This window comes from Prionailurus viverrinus, chromosome B1 (assembly GCF_022837055.1).
Source record: "Prionailurus viverrinus isolate Anna chromosome B1, UM_Priviv_1.0, whole genome shotgun sequence".
Lineage (NCBI taxonomy): Eukaryota > Metazoa > Chordata > Mammalia > Carnivora > Felidae > Prionailurus > Prionailurus viverrinus.
The window spans coordinates 30,945,797-30,964,695 of NC_062564.1; the positions used below are offsets into that span (position 1 = coordinate 30,945,797).

Here is an 18,899-nt window from a genome sequence, read left to right on the forward strand (position 1 = left end):
TACTAGGTTTTTTTTTCTTTTTGTAGGAGAAATGAATTCATCATACCTCTGGGGTCGTTACTGGTTAACTGCCGGCACCAAGGCCTCACTGGGCCTGCTCTCCTGGCCCCGCATCATACGTGCGGTGGCCTGTCCCGGGAAGGAGCCTTCCCCTCCCAGATGGGCCATAGGTGGGCATCGGGGTAGTGCTGGCCACACCCCCATGTCTGTGATGCCCATGGCAAAGAGAAAATCTGCTGGGATAGATTTCTGAGAGGTAGGAGAGCTCAATAAAATGTTGGTTTCAAAAACAAAAACAAAAAAACCAATACCAAAACACCTTGTTAGTTTTCTTTTCTTTCCCCTTCTCCACTTCCTCCTCTTTATTCTCTCAATCTGATATTCATCACACCCCCACCCCCTCCACACACACACACACACACACTACAAAAATAACTAACCATCCTCTAAACCTGGTTGTTAAGCCTGAGTCATTGCCTCAGATTCCCTTTTCTCATCTAGTGAATCTCTACGTGGAGAGGGAAGTGTTGGAGTCTTCTCTGGCAGGGGACTTGGTTAAAGTCTCCAGTGCATCAGAGGTGATGTTGAACTTCAAAACAGAAGGGGTCCATGAATCTAATCACGAGAAAGCATTCAGATAAATCCAGATTATGGAATATTCTACAAATCAGATGGTCTTGACTCTTCAAAAATATCCGTGTCAACAAAAGACCAAAAGCAAACAAAACAAAGTAAAATAAGACAACTCTGCTAAATTAAAAGAGATTAAAGATATATAAGAAATAAAGGAAATATGAGATTCTCAGTTGGATTGAAAAAAAGAAACAGCTGTAATAACTTATCATTTGTAAGGCTGAGAAACTGTGAATATGGTGTGTGTATTAGATAATATTATTGTGTCAGCGTTTGATTCCTTGAGTGTGATCATGGATTTGTGGTTATTTAGAAGAATGTCCTTCATAGAAGATGGCGGGGAGGTGACATTTGCAACTTTTTTTAAATTCCAGTATAGTTAACATATAATGTTATATTAGTTTCAGGCGTACAATAGTGATTCAACAATTCCATACATTACAAGTACACTCCTTAATCCCCATCACCTGTTTTACTCCCGCGCCCCCCACCTCCCCTCTGGTAACCGTAATTTGTTCTCAGTTGTTAAGAGTCTGTTTCTTGGCTTGTCTCTCTCTCTCTCTCTCTCTCTCTCTCTCTCTCTTTTTCCTTTGCTCATTTGTTTTGTTTCTTTTTTTTTTTTTCAACGTTTATTTATTTTTGGGACAGAGAGAGACAGAGCACGAAAGGGGGAGGGGCAGAGAGAGAGGGAGACACAGAATCGGAAACAGGCTCCAGGCTCTGAGCCATCAGCCCAGAGCCCGACGCAGGGCTCGAACTCACCAACCGCGAGATCGTGACCTGGCTGAAGTTGGACGCTTAACCGACTGCGCCACCCAGGCGCCCCTTGTTTTGTTTCTTAAATTCCACATATGAGTGAAATCATATGGTACTTGTCTTTCTCTGACTTATTTCACTCTCAAGCTCCATTCATGTCATTATAAATGGCAAGACTTCATTTTTTATGGCTGAATAATATCCCATTGTGTATATAAACCAATTCTTTATCCACTCATCTGTTGATGGACATGGGCTGCTTCCATAATTTGGCTATTGTAAATAATGCTGCTATAAACATAGGGCTGCATGTATCCCTCTGAATTAGTTTTTGTGTTTTGGGGGTAAATACCGTGTAGTGCAATTATTGGATTGTAGGGCACTTCAATTTTTAACTTTTAAAGAAAAGTTTTAAAGAAAACTCCATACTATTTTCCACAGTGGCTGCATCAGGTCTCATTCCCATCAATCAGGCAAGAAGGTCCTTTTTCTCTACATCCTCGCCAGCACCTGTTGTTTCCTGTATTTTGATTTTAGCCCTTCTGACAGTGTGAGGTGATATCTCATTGTAGTTTTGATTCACATTTCCCTGATGATGAGTGATGCTGAGCATCTTTTCATGTGTCTGTTGGCCATCTGGGTGTCTTCTTGGAAGAAATGTCTGTTCGTGTCTTCTGCCCATTTTTTAAAAGTTTTTATTTATTTATTTTGAGAGAGAGAACAATCTGAAGAGGGGCAGAAAGAGGAGGAGACACAGGATCTGAAGCAGACTCTGTGCTGACAGCAGAAAGCCCGACGTGAGACTTGAACTCATGAGCTGCGAGATAATGACCTGAGCCAAAGTTGGACACTTAGCCAACTGAGCCACCCAGGCACCCCTCTTCTGCCCATTTTTTAATTGGATTACTTGTTTTTGGGTGTAGAGTTTTACAAGTTTTTTTATATATTTTGGATACAAAGCCTTTGTCAGAAATATCTTCTCCCATTCTGTTGGGAAAATAGGTTTTAGTTTTGTTGTTTTTTAGCTTTGTTGGTTGTTTCCTTCGCTGTGCAGAAGCGTTTTATTTTGATGTAGTCCCTATATTTTATTTTTGCTTTTATTTCCCTTGCCTCAGGAGACTAATCTAGAAAAATGTTGTTATGGCTTATATCAGAGACCTTACTGACTGTGCTCTCTTCAAGAATTTGTATGGTTTCAGGTCTCACAGGTCTTGAATCGATTTCGAACTTACTTTTACATATGGTGTAAGAACATGGTCGTTTCATTCTTTTGCATGTAGCTGTCCAGTTTTCCCAACACTCTTGTTGAAGAGACTTTTTACCATTGGATAGTCTTCCCTGCTTTATCAAAGATTAATTGGCCATATATTTATGGGTTTATTTCTGGGTATTCTATTCTAGTCCATTGATCTATGTGTCTATTTTTGTGCCAGTACCATACTGTTTTGTGCCTGTAGCATACTGTTTTGATTACTACAGCTTTGTAATGTAACTTGAAGTCTGGAATTGTGTTACCTCCAGCTTTGCTTTTCTTTTTCAAAATTTCTTAGGCTATTTTGTGGTCTTTTGTGGTTCCATATAAACTTTAGGATTTTTGGTGCTAGCTCTGTGAAAAATGCTATTGACATTTATCAAAATGGATAATTTTAATGCAAAAAGGATTGCATTAAATCTGTAGATTGCTTTGGGTAGGATAGACATTTTTACAATATTTGTTCTTCCAATCCATGAGCATGGAATGTCTTTCCATTTCTTTGTGTCGTCTTCAATTTCTTTCATCAATGCTTTGTAGTTTTCAGAGTACAGGTCTTTCACCTCTTTGGTTACAAGCTGCATTCCTAAGTATCTTATAATTTTTGGTGCAATTGTAAATGGGATTTTCTTAATTTCTCTTTCTGCTGCTTCATTATTAATGTATAGAAATGCAACAGATTTCTGCACATTGATTTTGTATCCTGTGACTTTACTCAATTATCAGTTCTAGTAGTATTTTGGTGGAGTCGTTAGGGTTTTTCTATATAGAATATCATGTCATCTGCAAATAGTGAAAGTTTTACTTCTTCCTTACCAACTTGGATGTCTTCTATTTCACAACTTACTTTTAAATGGCAAAATAAATAAATAAATAAACAAATAAATAAATAAGATGTAAAGCAAATGTGGCAAAAGGTTACAAACTGGTGAATCTAATTGAAGAGATATTGAGTGTTGCCACTTTTCTACAGTTCTAAAACGTTGTCAAAAGATGCAGGGAAATAAGTTCTGGAAGGTGGGGAGAATAGATGCTCCGAGTCAGTGATTTTCGAGAGTCCACAACACCTATTCTACTCAAATTTCCACTTCTTCCCCTATGATTGGTTTTTGATTCATCCATAACTAAGGTATTTGAGAGAACCAACTTTTCTAAGCACAAAAAATTCCTCCCTTCCTCCAGAACAAATGGGACCCAATCACCTGACCTTGCCACATGTAAACCAATTGATCAAAAGGTTCTTGCTGGAGTACAGATCACCTCTACCCAGGAGATGTAGAGATCTCTACCACTAAAAAAGCTATTGGCAAAGCTCAAACAATGGCTTCTGTCACTTCAAACTGTTTAAAATGTCACCCCGCCATGATTAAACTGAGTTTTATTGTGTTCTTTTATTTATTTTTTTTTAATTTTTAAAGTTTATTTATTTTGAGAGAAAGAGAGCAACCGAGAGGGGCAAAGAGTGTGAGAGAGAATCCCAAGTAAGTTCTGTGCTGTCAGCATAGAGCCCGATGCGGGGCTCAAACTCATGAACCACGAGGTCATGACCTGAGCCGAAACCAAGATTCAGAAGCTTAACTGCTTGAGCCACCCAGGTGCACTTACTGTGTTTTGCGTTATAAGCAGGGGAGAAAACTATCTACCTCAAATGGTTATTGCAACAACTAAGTGCCATTACACAGGACAGCATCCAATATGTATTAATCAATACTATAAACCTTTTCCTCATCTGAGCACCTCATGCTCAGAGACTGTTCTGGAACACAGTGGTGCCAAAACGTGACATTGCCTCCTACATTCCCTATGGCAAGGATGACCACGCATCCTAGTTTATGTCTATCATCCTGGCTTAATTAATGGCTCCCCTTTCACTCAAGAGTGTCCCCGTTCGGAAAATAAATCATAAGGCCATCAACCTATTGTCACAGTCTTTCCGGAAAATACATGCTGCTAAAAGGCACAGAGGGCGGCACCATCTTTCTGAATAAACATTACCCAAATGTATTTTTAATGGCATCCCCAGAGCTATAGCGAAAATCAAGAAACAAACATATAAGGAGGGGACATCACAGATTTCCTTTTTATCGTTCCTGCTCCATCACCTCCAGGCGGGAGCATTCGGAGGCTGGGATTTTAGGCCATGAAAACAGGAAATAGAAGACATCTGTGATCCTACTTCACTACTGGAAGATGCTCATCTAAGTGACCTGTGTTCTCTCAGACTCACAGATAATATTATTTCAGTGGTGAAATGAGTCTTCTTATTAATGGTGTGTGAACTATACACACGATGACTGAATACAGCTTGTGAGATAAAACTTTTCCAGGCACCATGACAAAGCAAATGCTGACCGGCCCCAGCCTCTATACTTACGGTGAACAGATGCAGTTTCGGCAGAGTGGACCTGCTTGCCCAGTGGGCCCACCGTCTTCATTGCTAATCCCCAAGTCAGAGTTCTTATTCTTGCCAGAAATCACCCAAGGTTGACAGAAGAAATGTCTCCTCTTCCGGGAAACAGGAATAAAACAACGGAGTAAACAGTGAAAAGATTAGAGACAGGATTTGCTTCTAGACTTGCCAACTCACTTCAAATTTGAATGCTTAGTAGTTTTCTTTTTAATTAAAAAAAATGTTTTATTTATTTATTTTGAGAGAGAAAGAGAGTAGGGGAAGGACAGAGGGCAAAGGAGAGAGAGGGAGAGAGACAGACGGAGACACAGAGAGAGGATCCCAGGCAGGCTTCAAGTTCAGTGTGGAGCCCAACACAGGGCTCGATCTCGTGAACTGTGAGATCATGACCTGAACTGAAATCAAGAGTCGGACGTTTAACTGTGCCCCCAGGCACCCCTGAACCCTTAGTAGTTTTAACATATCTTGTCAATATAGCATGTTTAATACACTCTATTAGTATAACCCATTTATATCACATCTCATGTTTCAAATGTGGTGGTAAGGAGTCAGGAGGTAAATTCCATCCCATGGGGCTCTGATAAAATAAAGCTTCCAGGCAGTGATTTCTATTTCACTAAAGCATTTCCATTCTCATTCCCCTAAACAAATCAGAATGTCAGCTCTATAGTGGCAGGGGCTTGGTGGTTTCCATTTGCTGCTGGGTGCCCATGGCTCAGAATAATCCCTGGCACGTAGTAAGAGCTCAATAAAAATGTATTCAAGGGTGCCTGGGGGCTCAGCTGGGTAAGCATCCAACTTCAGCTCAGGTCATGATCTCATGGTTTGTGGGTTCGAGCCCCACTGTGCTGACAGCTCAGAGCCTGGAGCCTGCTTGGGATTCTGTGTCTCCCTCTCTCTCTGCCCCTCCCCTGCTCGTGCTCTGTCTCTCTCTCTCTCTCTCTCTCTCTCTCTCAGAAATAAATAAACATTAAAAAAATGTATTCAATACATTAATAAATTCCAGGCAGACTGACACTGAGTCACCCAAGTAACGATATTTTTTTAAATCTATTTTTAAACTATTTTTCCTGTTTCTTAATACATTTTTTGTTGTTTCTGACTTAAATAACAAAGGCTTCTTTTCCCTCAATGAAACCTCTCATACTTTTTATCTTACCCCAATTTTCTTTCTTTCTTTTTTTAAGTTTATTTATTTATTTTGAGGGAGACAAAGCACAGACAGAGGAGGGGCAAAGAGATGGGAGAGAGAGAGAATCCCAGGGAGGATCTGTGCTGTCAGCACAGAGCCTGATGCAGGGCTCGGTCCCACAAACCATGGGATCATGACCTGAGCTGAAATCAAGAGTAGGACCCTTAGCCAACTGAGCCACCCAGGCACCCCTATTTACCCCAATTTGCAAGTAAGTAATCAGTAATTTAAAAACTCTCCCACTGGAAGTTCCATTTTCACTTACGGAAGTCTTGAACTAAAAAAAATTTTTTTAATTTAATTTTTAAAAAATTGTTCTCTCTCCACTACCTGACACCATCTTTTCCTTTCTTAGAATTATAAAAACAAACTAATAAACTAAAAAAACTCTGACACATCATCTCTGTTTTCAGGCAATGTCAAACGCAGCGTTTGTTAATATCACCACCAATCAAGCACATCCTAACTTGTGCTCAAAAGCTGAAATGTTATCATGGGCAACAACATCTATCAGCTTTCTTAAAGTGACAGGCTCTCTTTGTGTTCATGAAGCTGACGCACAAAAACCCAAGCCCGGATAGCCGTAGGTTGCCAGATGCTCTTTTGAGTAGAGATGGAATTACAGGCAAAAGCTGTTAAATCGGCTCACACCTCGAACAAGCACACAAGTGCTTTCCCTTGCGATTCCCATTGCGCTTTGAGGTGCAGAAGTGATTTGCGGATACCTCCCCATTTTGTCACACGGAATATTAAAAAGACATGTACTCAAAGATCAAGGTTTAATAAAATTAATCATTTTTACTGCTTCATCAAGAACATTCTTAAATAAAACTGCCTTTTTCTGGGTGCGACTCACCAGATATGTGCCCACAGTCATGTTGAGCTGAATATAGAAGCAACGTACATTAGGCTGACTTCAGAGGCTCCTGGGATAAGATAATGCCCCTGCCTCGAAACCATTCATATCACCCCCTACCCACCCTGATGGTCTCTAAGTTTCTTCAATTACCCACCCGACCCATTTTTTGAAAATGAAGTTGTGTATGAAAGTAAAATTCCAAGTGTCCATAGTGGCCTATTCAGGCTGATCGTGTGACCTCCTCTGGTGAATGAGGCTGGATGATGTGGCCGTGGTTTGCATGAGAAATAAAATAGGGAATCAAGTTTTCACCTAATGTTCAAAACATCCTGGGAGGCATTTAGCAGTGTGTAGTTCTTGTTTACTTTATTTTTTATTTTAGGGAAAGGGAGAGAGTGAGCAGGGGAAAGGCGCAGAGGGAGAGAGACAATCTCAAGCAGCCTCCACGTTCAGTACAGACCCCGACCACAGGGCATGACCCTGGGATCAACACCTGAGCCGACCTGTTTCCGATTCTGTGTCTCCCTCTCTCTCTGCCCCTCCCCCGTTCATGCTCTGTCTCTCTCTGTCCCAAAAATAAATTAAAGACGTTGAAAAAAAAAATTAAAAAAAAAAGGGGCGCCTGGGTGGCGCAGTCGGTTAAGCGTCCGACTTCAGCCAGGTCACGATCTCGCGGTCCGTGAGTTCGAGCCCTGCGTCAGGCTCTGGGCTGATGGCTCAGAGCCTGGAGCCTGTTTCCGATTCTGTGTCTCCCTCTCTCTCTGCCCCTCCCCCGTTCATGCTCTGTCTCTCTCTGTCCCAAAAATAAATAAAAAACGTTGAAAAAAAAAATTAAAAAAAAAAAAAAGACCTGAGCCGAAATCGAGAGTCGGATGCTCAGCCGACTGAACCACCCAGGCGCCCCAATCGGTGTCTCCTTCTGATTCATTTCAGAGGTTTCAGAGACAACAGCTGAACTTCTCATGTCCGTGGTTCCAAGGGGACACAAAGGAGCAAGGGTAGCTATCTGGGAAGAAGCCTCAGGAAGGTGAAAGGAGGTCCCCGTCAATCATGGCTGGTCACACCCCTTAGGGATGCAGCCACATCCTCAAATGACCACAGACTTGGCTGTTAAGCCCAATGAGTTGAGATGACAAAAATCATGGAGAGGCACTTCTGCTCCTCCCCACACCTCTGCCCCTTGCCCATCTCCTTAATAATCCCACCACCACCATCAATGGGGTCGTTAATTTAACGGGTTAGACCCAGGAGACTGATGGGCCAAATCTATTAGCAAGAGAGGTTCCTGTGACTAAACAGTGAGCTCCCGTGCTTTGCACTCATATTCTCGCATTAGTAACATACGACGAACAAAACAGGGCTTGTCTCTCAGAAGTCCTGAGCAGGTTCCTCCTCTTTCTTGTTTTTTGTTTTGTTTTTGTTTGTTTGTTTGTTTTTCAGTTAATAAGTAAGAGAGGCAGAACTTCCAGACCTGGTCACCTTTCCCTCCTCTCTTGGTATGGGCACATTGAACAGGCTCCCCTCAAGACTGAGAACTGCAAAATTGAAAGGCTTTTGCCAGACATCATTGCACTGGGTTTAAATATATTTTTTAATGTTTGTTTATTTTTGAGAGAGAGAGAGAGGGAGAGCACGAGCCGGGAGGGTCACAGACAAGGGAGACAGAGGATCTGAAGTAGGCTCTGCGTTGACAGCAGAGAGCCCGACGCAGGGCTCGAACTCACGAACCCGTGAGGTCATGACCTGAGCCGAAGTCAGACACTCAACCGACTGAGCCACCCAGGCACCCCTGCACTGGGTTTCGTTGGGTTTGCACAGCTACCCTAAAGAGGTTGTTCGATTCCCATTATGCTATTAGGAGCGTTGTATAAAACTCCATCAGAAATCCCATGGAGGGGAGAGACAGTACAATTTGAGCATTCCTCTCGGTCCCTACCCAGACCCCTTCACACTGCTCTCCCGTGCCTAATTCACATCTGCTGAGGTGCCGAACACAATGCCTGTCTCCTAACAATCCATGTGTACCAAATAATTAAATGACAAACAGAAGGGTACCACTGCTGACACTATCATTACCAATGCCTTTGTTCTGCACGAATCTCAGTCAAGGTCTTCGCAAAGGCTGATGGCCACACATAGCTGTAACAATGACAGCGAGCATTTGTGCAGTGAAGATGAATTCTGGCTCACTTACCCTTCACAACAACCTCACAGAGAGGCTGACCTGTAATAAGCTTTCCCAGTGAGCAAACTGAAGCTTAGAAGGCCAAATAACTTGGCCAAGGTAATACAGATGGGGTACTGGAGAGTGGGGACTAAAACCGGTTTTCTTATTCTAGAGTCACAGCTCATAATTCTATATCCCAAGTTTTTCAGGCATTTTAATTTCTGTAATCAGAAGAAAATAAAGATGTATGTTGATGTTTGAATTATGCAGTAAAGGCAGTATCACTAATGACAACAACAAAAGGGAAAACAAAAAAAGGAAATTCCCTAAAGAAGGGTAAGAAAGTTCTTCCTAGGATATTCAGGATTGCAAAGCCACTTGAAACATAAACTAACCACCATTATTCTCAGCCTGTGAACTTCCACAACCTATATCTTGATGATTCCAAGAAAGACATATGTCATTTATGCAGAACCGTACCCATGTTGCTTTAGATAATCAACATCATTCACTGAAAATTAACTCTACATCGGATTCCCCTAATACCTTGTCCTCTTTAGCAGGAATTATGAGCACACTAATGACTTTCTTAGATGCACAGTATTACACTGGGCATCTCAAGTTCAGGCCGGCACTGTGCTTGGATTCATGTAGTGTTCTGTAGATACTAGATTGTTCTACATGTAATATACAATGTGTGACTCAGAAGGAATGATGCTCATTTTTGCTTGTCTTTCACTTCTGAGTAGTGCCTAGAACACTGTGTGCGCTCAATCTGTTACTGATAACGGTAATAATCTAGTCACCAGAATCTAGTCCTTAACAGCAACAAATAAGCCAGCCGGCGTTCAGGTTCTGAAATTTTATATTTGCTACATGATCAAAGATCAAAGATACCTTTCCACACGAAGATTCTGAAGACTACTGACTTGCATTGGTAAGCCTTCTTTTCAACGTTTCTGAAAAGGCTTCTATCCATCTTGTCATATCACTTTGAAAAACAGTCTTTGAGAACAAACCAAGCAAAACGTATTGATGCATTGAACAGAATGTTGCACTGCACAGAGTCCTTCACAGCAGCCCTGTGAGACAGGACTCTTTCTCAATCGTAGTTCAAAATGGAGACACTGAGGTAAAGAGAAGGGTGTGGTCTGATAGGATCGACAGATAGAATAGTACTGAGGGGGCCTGCATGGACCTCAAAAATGCACAGCTCCCCATTTGCAGATGAGAATCCTGCTACAGTGGGGACACGCCTCTCACTCCAGGACAGCAATTATCACACACGACACATATGCTAAACAAACAACAACAATAAAGTCTCAAATCTATGGGTATTCAAAGAGTCCCCAAAACTCCTAATTTATTTTCTTTAAAACACACCTCACTTTCAATCCCATGGAGTTCCCTCTCCTCAGACCCCTTCCTCCGCAAAATGTTTAGACCATGCTAAATGGTCAATTATTCATTTCACTAAATTTGTTGAGGGCTACATATTTCTGAAAAGTTTAGGGAGACTTTTATCTATGGAGTCTTGATGAAAAAACAAGATAGAACAAAACTACACGCAACGTTGAGCTTTAAAACATACGTGCAGCATATGAACACTGGGCATTAGTTGAAGGCATTTATGGAGAACTGAAGCTCTCTGGTAATAACTCCCCAGAGGCACCAATCACATCCTGGGCTTTCTTTGAAGAGTACAGCAACAACAAAACTCATTTAATATACAATTTAAAATCTGGTCCTTTAACAAACAATTGCCCTTTCCAAGACTTTCCCTTTGGATATTATCAGAAAAGATGGCAGAGATAAACTACTTTCTATCCCCAACACTACCCACAAAGGATGCTTCTTCCTCCAAAGAGCGTTCTTCCGTTTAAAACCATGCAGAGGCTCCAAATGGTTTGTTTGTTATTGCCTTAGTAAAAACATCTTCAAATCTAAACGCCTTCATTTTGATAAACAAAGAACGTGACACAGAAAAGAACTTCAGTGACCAGCCCAATCGCTTCTTTTTAGGGACAAAAACTAAGGCCCAAGGAGGGAAGAGATTTGTACCAAATCATATTCAGCTCATGGTCGCGCTGGGATGGAGAGGGACCCAGTCATAGACACCTTCTCCCAAATAGCAATGTGACCTTTCTCAGAATGTATTGGTTCAGGCCGCACTTAGAGCACTACATACGGAAGAGCCTATTCACGGCTGGCATGTAAAGGCACTGGCTTGGGATAAAGGGGAGCTGGTACCACGGGAGCCACCCTAAGTTTTGCCCGTGTGCCACACTGGGGACATGAGTGTCAGGGACTCTTACTGTCCTCTGTGGCTTGGGCCTTTCCACAATAAAGAGCACCAAAGCCATGACACCTTGGGTGGCAATGGGCTATAGTATCCTCTAAAAGCTTCCCCACCATCACACGGGAAGAAAATGTGAGCCAGTGTTTTCTTTCATGGAGCTCTAGTGGATAATCCCGCCAGGAGAGCTGAACCTTCTCTGTGATGGGATCAGAAATGACAAGGGACATTTACAAACCAGTGGGGCTGCCCACTATTGTATCATCCTAAGAAAAAACAAATCACCTTCAACACAACTGGGGTTCCTGGGGACATTCACTTCCACTCTCACGCTGATGGAAACGAACAGGGTGTACCGCCTGGATCATATGATTATTATTCTGCTCTGCAGAGTGAGAGACAATTGAGAACATCTCACCGTTCAAAATACACGAAGAGAAGGCAGGTCTTCCTAAGACATTCCAGTTAGGGAGACGAGCGGGGAAGGACGCAGGGCAAGGTGGAAAGAAGAAAAGAGAGGTAGTGAGAGTAAGGAGAAGGCAGGCATGCGTATGTTCTTCTGACTTGAGAGTAAACAGCCGATAAAATTCACACAGCTTTTATTACTCACTTACATCCCTGGAAACCAACAGATGGAATCTCTCATTGCCAAGTTCTAATGCATTTCATGTTCATGCTTAGCATCAGGACACCGGGCTTGCCAAATACTAATAAACCGCAGACAGTGAGGTGAGTGTCAAGAATCCACAGCTCCACCCTCCGCCTCGCTTGCGGCGAGGAAAGCACTCACTCCGCATTAGCTGGACGTCCACAAAAGGCAGCAGGTACATCCGTCCAGACGTGGAAACTGAAGGTGACCAGTGTCCATACGACATATTCATTTTTTTAGTATAAAAAATACAGAGGTGACCCCTAAGGGTAATTCATATCCATTAGCTGAGAGGGCTCATTATGAGAACTACAGCAATTAATCCTTATCCTGAAGGACAGTCAACAAAGTAGCGACTGTATTCGAGTGTTAAGGCAACCTAGAAAATAAAGCTCAAGAGAACCCCCTAGTCTATATCGCTGTGATACTGGTAGAAATTAGTCCTTGAACACGAGGGCCCAAAACTCTTGAGCTGAAAAATTTTTATTCCTATCAACAAGCCACCTTAGTGCCTGGGCTTCTTTCTTGGACTGTTCAAAGCTTGGTATCCACATCTCCCTCAAAGAGCTCCAACGTGGAGCCAGAGGTGAGAAAGCAAACACTGTGGGCTCCGGGCAGCTCAGGTGGGTAACTTCTGCCTTCCATCTTTTGGGTGGTAAGCCCTGCATTGGGAGAAAGGAAAAAAGAATTCAAAATAGATGATAAGGAAAAACAAGTCCCGTGTTCCTGCCTCACAACAACAGCACCCAACACGTACTTTTCCTTTGAAAGCAAATATCGTCACTCCCCAGTGAAACAAATAGTCTCTTGGCAAATATTTTTATGAAATTTCAGAACACAGAAAAGAAGGGAGAGATTCTGCCACCTCCCGGACTGGAAAAGTCTAATTCTGAGGATCAGGAGTTAGGATGGTTGTAGATTTCTTGACAGGGACACTGGAGGTTAAAAAGCGATGGGGAGACTAACCGTTGAATGTTAACATTAGTGCGTAAACCTTTAGGGAAGAAAAAGAATACTCGCATAGCCTCAAAATATCTCCCCTGAAATATTTATTCATTATTGTGGTGGTTTTAACTCATGCCTGCAAATGGTGTGATATTCCTCTCTCGAGGAGGTGAAGATCAATCCCCCTCCCTTCGAGCATGACCTGGACTTAGCAACCTGCTTAATGGAAAGGGAAACACAGTAAGCTCACGGAGGAAACCTAGCAGGTATCGCCTTAAACCAACTGATCAAAGTTAACATCACTAGTAATAGGTCAGGTTGATGTCATGCACCCCTCTGACAAGGTGCGATGAGAAGGGCCCTTTCACCGCTGCAATATTATTCCCCCAAATCCATAATCCAGGTTTTAACAGGAGAAAACATCAGACAAACCCATGGAGGGACAGTCTACAAAAATATTGGCCAGTACTCTTTAAAAGCATCAAAGTTATTAAAAATCAGGAAACTGAACGACTGTCACAGTTTGGAGAAGACCAAGGACACACGAGAGCTCATTTCAATCTGGTATCTTGGATTTAATCCTGGAACAAAGGATGTTGGTGGAAAAACGGGTGAAATACGACTAAAGTCTGCAGGTGAGTTAATAGCAGTGTGCCAACGTTAATTTCTTAAGCGCTGACACGTTATCATGTCATGATGTGCAATGTTAACAACAGGAGAGGCCAGGTGAAGGGCGTTCAGGACCTCTATACCATCTTTGTAACTCTTCCGCCAATTTAAAATCCTTTCAAAAGTAAAAGTTTTTTTTTTTTTTTTTAAAGGCGATGCAAAATGCCTTCCAAATTCTAAGGAAAACTGATGGTTTACACTCAGCAAAACTATGGCTTACATGTTGGAGTGAAATGAAGACATTTCAGACATCCTCACGTACCCCTTCTCGAGAAGCTGTCCAAGGGCAGGATCAATCAGAAGCGCAAACTCGGGAAAAGGGAGAAAGCATGCAAGAAATAGAGGTGTCCCCGCAATAGAAAAATTTAAGAAAGGAAAATCCTCAAATGCTGGGCAGGGGAGCTCTCAGGGTCCCTTTTTTTAAACATCAAAAAATTAGTGTATCGGCATGTTAGTTAGAAATATTGGGCAAATACTAAAATAATTAGCTAAGTGTGGTGGTAAGAGATTGCTCCTGGGGAGGGAGAAAAGGGGTAACTTAAAGGCTGCTCTTTTTTTTTTTTAAACTAACTTTGCAGAACTATTTAATACTTTGAGCTATGTGCATGTGTATCTTTTTCCAAAAAAATTTTTTAATGTGAAGATAACAGGGTTTATAATGTATTGAGTTTGTAATAATTAGAATTCTCATCCAACACAAATTTAGAAAGCAGAGTAGAAAAACCAATTTGGAAATATAACAATTTGGGTGCCTACCTGTGGTTGAATCAACATATTCCCTTTTTTGTTAAACTTCCCATAGGAAGCACAGGAGAAGATACTAGGGTGTAGCCCGAAAAAAAAGATGACCTAGAATGCATATAGAGCTTCCCTTAAGCATCTGAAGGGACTCTAAGTTGAAGAATGCATTAACATGTTTGGAAGAGAGTGAAGGATATACCTCTCTACTCTTGAGGACCACTGACAAATGACCATGCAGTTTGGCTTAAAAGGGTCTGGAACTAGGGCAAGATTTCTTTACCAAGACAACACAGCACAGAGAACCAGAACACAAATCCAAACGGCAAACCATTAGGAAATGCTAAGACTTAAAAGCTGGGAAGTCTGAATAGCAATACATTTTTTTCTCCCAGAAAACTAGAGGTGGGCTCAAAATTGGGGTTACTTTAGTGAGGGATCATGGTTGGTCGGAGATTGTATTTGAAGCAAGACCAGAACAGAATCAAGAAAGGAGGATGCAAACTTTTGAAAGGTCACCGCTCATATTTATTGACTAACATGTGGAGATGCGAGGCTATATGCCATTGAACTAAAGAGTCAGAAGCAGGTAACTAAGAATGGACTAGAGAAAGCAAAGTCCGGGTTCAAAGGAAAAACCATATAACTGTCAAAACTAACAAAAGATAAAATGGGCTACCCTGAAAAATGATGCAATCGCCAGCGCCGGAAATGTTCCAAGATAACCAGCAGACGGCTTGTTCGTGATGCCAGAACCAGTCAGCTGGTAGCCATACTGACCACATACCATTGGATGGCCTTCCCAACCCTGGTGCTGCGTCACTGTTTATATGAGAAAGCCAGTACTCATATCTGTTTGCGTGCCTGCCCACTCAAAAGTCCTTTCAGCAGTGTAGGATAAAGTTCCATCTGAGGGGATATCACAAAGAAAATAATCTTATGAAATGGACTCTTAACTCTAGTGTTCTTGTAGAAATAGTTCACAGTATGACCTGAAGGAAGTGTGGCTGATGAAATAGTTATGACATTTTGGAAGCGACTAAGTTTCAGCATCCCAAATTGCCTTTCCAGCTGGGGTCCTGGGCAGAAAAACAAGCTGTTTCTAAAGTATGATTAACAAATATTTTGCTTCCAAAGAGAACATGGTTCCTATTCTAACAATAAGGACAAAGTCAGGTAATCTAAATTCACGACTTTCCTCGAGGCCATCAGGGAACCGAAATCACACAGGAACCAGGTAAACCGAATTCCAGAGTGACAAGCCCCTCCAGGGAGAGATGGATACATGATTTGTTTAACCTTTGACAGAACACAGGAGAAAGCGGTGGTCCATACCAACAGGTAATAAGAAATCAGTTAACATTTTTTAAAAATGTTTACTTATTTATTTTGAGAGAGAGAGAGACAGGGAGAGAGAGAGAGAGGCAGAGAGAGAGGAGAGAGTGAATCCCAAGCAGGCTCTGTGCTGACAGGGATGCAGGGCTCGATCTCACCATCCGCGAGATCATGACCTGAGCCAAAATCAAGAGTTGGACACTTAACCGACTGAGCCACCCAAGTGCCCCGAGTTACATTTTTAAACAAATTCTTAAAGGTGAAGTATGGATTTTCATGCCAGTTTGGAATACCTAGGAGTCCCAGACACAAAGGAAGAGTTCAAATCCACTCAAAAGCTCTTTTCCATGGACCTCCATCAGATGATCAGGAAGGAGACTGGTAGCAGGGCAAAAGACTGAAAATATTTTAAGCTGAATTAACATTAACATAATAACCTAAATTTGTAGGAGGTAGCTCAGGCGGTGATTAGAGGAATTTTATAGCAGTAAACACGTATATTATGAAAGCATAAAGGTTTAAAATCAATGACCCAAGTTTCTACCTTAAATTTGAAAATGAGCAAATTAAGTCCAATTTAAGAAAAATTAACTTAACTGAAGACCATGGGGGAAGGGAAGAGGAAAAAAAGAGTTACAAACAGAGAGGGAGGCAAACCATAAGAGACTCTTAAATACAGAGAACAAATTGAGGGTTGATGGTGGGAGAGGGTGAATTGAGGAGAGCACTTGTTGGGATGAGCCCTGGGTGTTGTATGTAAGCGATGAACCACAGGAATCTACCCTCGAAACCAAAAGCACACTGTATACAGTGTATGTTAGCCAACATGGCAATAAATTATATTAAATAAATAAATAAAATTTAAAAAGAAAAATTAAGATAAGGAACAGAAATAATTAAGATATAAAACAAAAGAAAAAATAATGAAATCAAAAGCTAATTATTTGAATAGCTCAATGAAATGGATAAATCTCTGTGTAGATTAATCATGAAAAAAAGACACAAATTAATATCAGACATGACAGAGGTGACATACAGATAGTACAGATATTGAAAGAATAAAGGAATGCTGACAATGGTATGCTAGTCAATTTGACAACTTGGAGAATATGAAAAAAAAAAAATCCCTTAGAAGACACAATCTACCAAAGCTCACTCAAAAGGAGATGAATAACAAGAACAGCTTTATATCTATTAAAACAATTCAATTTATACTTAAAAACCTTCCTACAAGGAAAAAACTTTGATGGCCTACTGGTAAATTCAACAAACAGTTAAGGAAAAAATAATACTAAATATCCACAAACTCAGGAAACACGAGCAGAGGGAACATGAGAGCAGCATTACCACATATGAAAACTAGCCAAGGCACTGGGAGAAAAACATGGACCAGTCTACCTCATGAACATAGATGCAAAAATTCCTAACAAAAATTTTAACAATTCAAATCCAACAGTAAATAAGAAGGATAATATAACCAAGTGAAGTTTATCTCAGGAAAGCAAGGTCATTTAGCCTTGAAAATCATCACTGTAATTCATCATTAAATAAAGAAGGAAAACCATGATTGTCTCAATGGAGACAGAAAATCATTTGACAAATTCTATATCCACTCATGATAAAAAATTCTCATGAAAGTAAGAACAGAAGGAAACTTTCTCAATTTGATAAAGGGCATCAACCAAAATCCTACAGCTAATATCATAAACAATGATGAAAAACAATGATGAGACAATGATGAAGAACAAGTCTCTCTATGATGGGGAACTATGGTCCCAACAGTACTCTTCAAAGTTATAATGAAGGTCTTAGTACAGTAAAGGAGAAAAGGGGAAGAAATAAAAGGCAGATAGATTGGAGATGGGGATAAAATCATCTTCTTTTACAAATGACATGATCATTTATGTAGAAAAATCCTAAGAAATCTTTAAAAAAGATACCAGAGCTAATCAGTGTAATGAACACGGTTGCAGTCTATGAAGTCAACGTACAAAATCAATTTTTTTTCTATATACCAGCAACAAATGATCAGAATATATAGTTTAAAAATATATATCATTTATTATGGTATCAAAAAATGTGAACTACTTAGTGATAAATTTGAGTAAAGAGTTATAAAAAAACCTGTACACAAGAAATTACAAAATAATGTCTAGAGAAATTAAAGAAGACTTAAATGGATAGATATATCATTCTTATGGGTTAAATGTCTCAATATTGTTGTCAATTCTCCCAAAATTGATACTTACATTCAACACAATCACAATGAAAATGCTATCAGGCATTCTCATATAAATTGGCAAACTGACTCTAAAATTTATATATTAAAGCAAAAGACCTAAAATGGTGAAAATAATTTTGAAAAAGAATAAGGTTGGAAGATTGACACTATCTCATTTTAACACTTATTATGAAGCTACAGTACTTAAATACAGACATATTGATCAGTCCAGAAATTAACATATATATATATATATATATATATATATATATATATGGCCAATTGAGTTTAGAAAAAAAACAACAAGGTAATTCAATCATGAAAAAATAATCTTTCCAGTAATGGTGCCGATCCTATTGGACATCCAAATATACAAACCTCAACTCTTACACCACACTGCATTACAAAAATTAACTCTAAGTGGAAAACAGACCCAAGTGTAAAAGCTAAAACCACAGCATTTCTAGAATAAAACAGAAGCACATCTTAGTGACCTTGGGTTACACAAATATTTTTATATAGGACACAAAACACACAAATATAAAAGAAAAAAATGATGTGCTGGACTTCATCAAAATTAAAACCTTTTACACCTTAAAAGACAGTTATGAAAATGGAAAAACAACCCAAAGACTGGAAGAAAACATCTGTTATTTGTTCAAAATATATGAAGAACTGTCACCACTCAAGAATAACAAGAATAACTCAATCTTTTTTAAATGAGCAAAGATTTGAAGAGATGTATCGCTGAAGATATTGATGGCAAATAATCCATTT

At 40.4% G+C, this 18,899-nt stretch overlaps 1 protein-coding gene across 3 annotated transcripts in view; it reads right to left on the minus strand.

The window, feature by feature from the left end:
- The window catches only part of FUT10 (fucosyltransferase 10), a 96,281-nt gene that overhangs the window by 4,465 nt on the left and 72,917 nt on the right, over nucleotides 1-18,899 (minus strand). Inside the window, exons 5-6 of one of the 3 annotated variants that reach the window (XR_007151820.1) lie at nucleotides 12,180-12,876; nucleotides 5,016-5,146 (exon numbers count right to left, since the gene is read on the minus strand). Coding sequence is in view for 1 of the 3 variants with exons in the window: in XM_047857419.1 (XP_047713375.1) it covers nucleotides 12,652-12,876 (225 nt within the window). In the remaining 2 variants the exon portion in view is untranslated. Of the gene's footprint in view, nucleotides 1-5,015; nucleotides 5,147-12,147; nucleotides 12,877-18,899 lie in introns of those variants that run through there. The other 2 variants (XR_007151821.1, XM_047857419.1) reach the window with 2 other exon arrangements.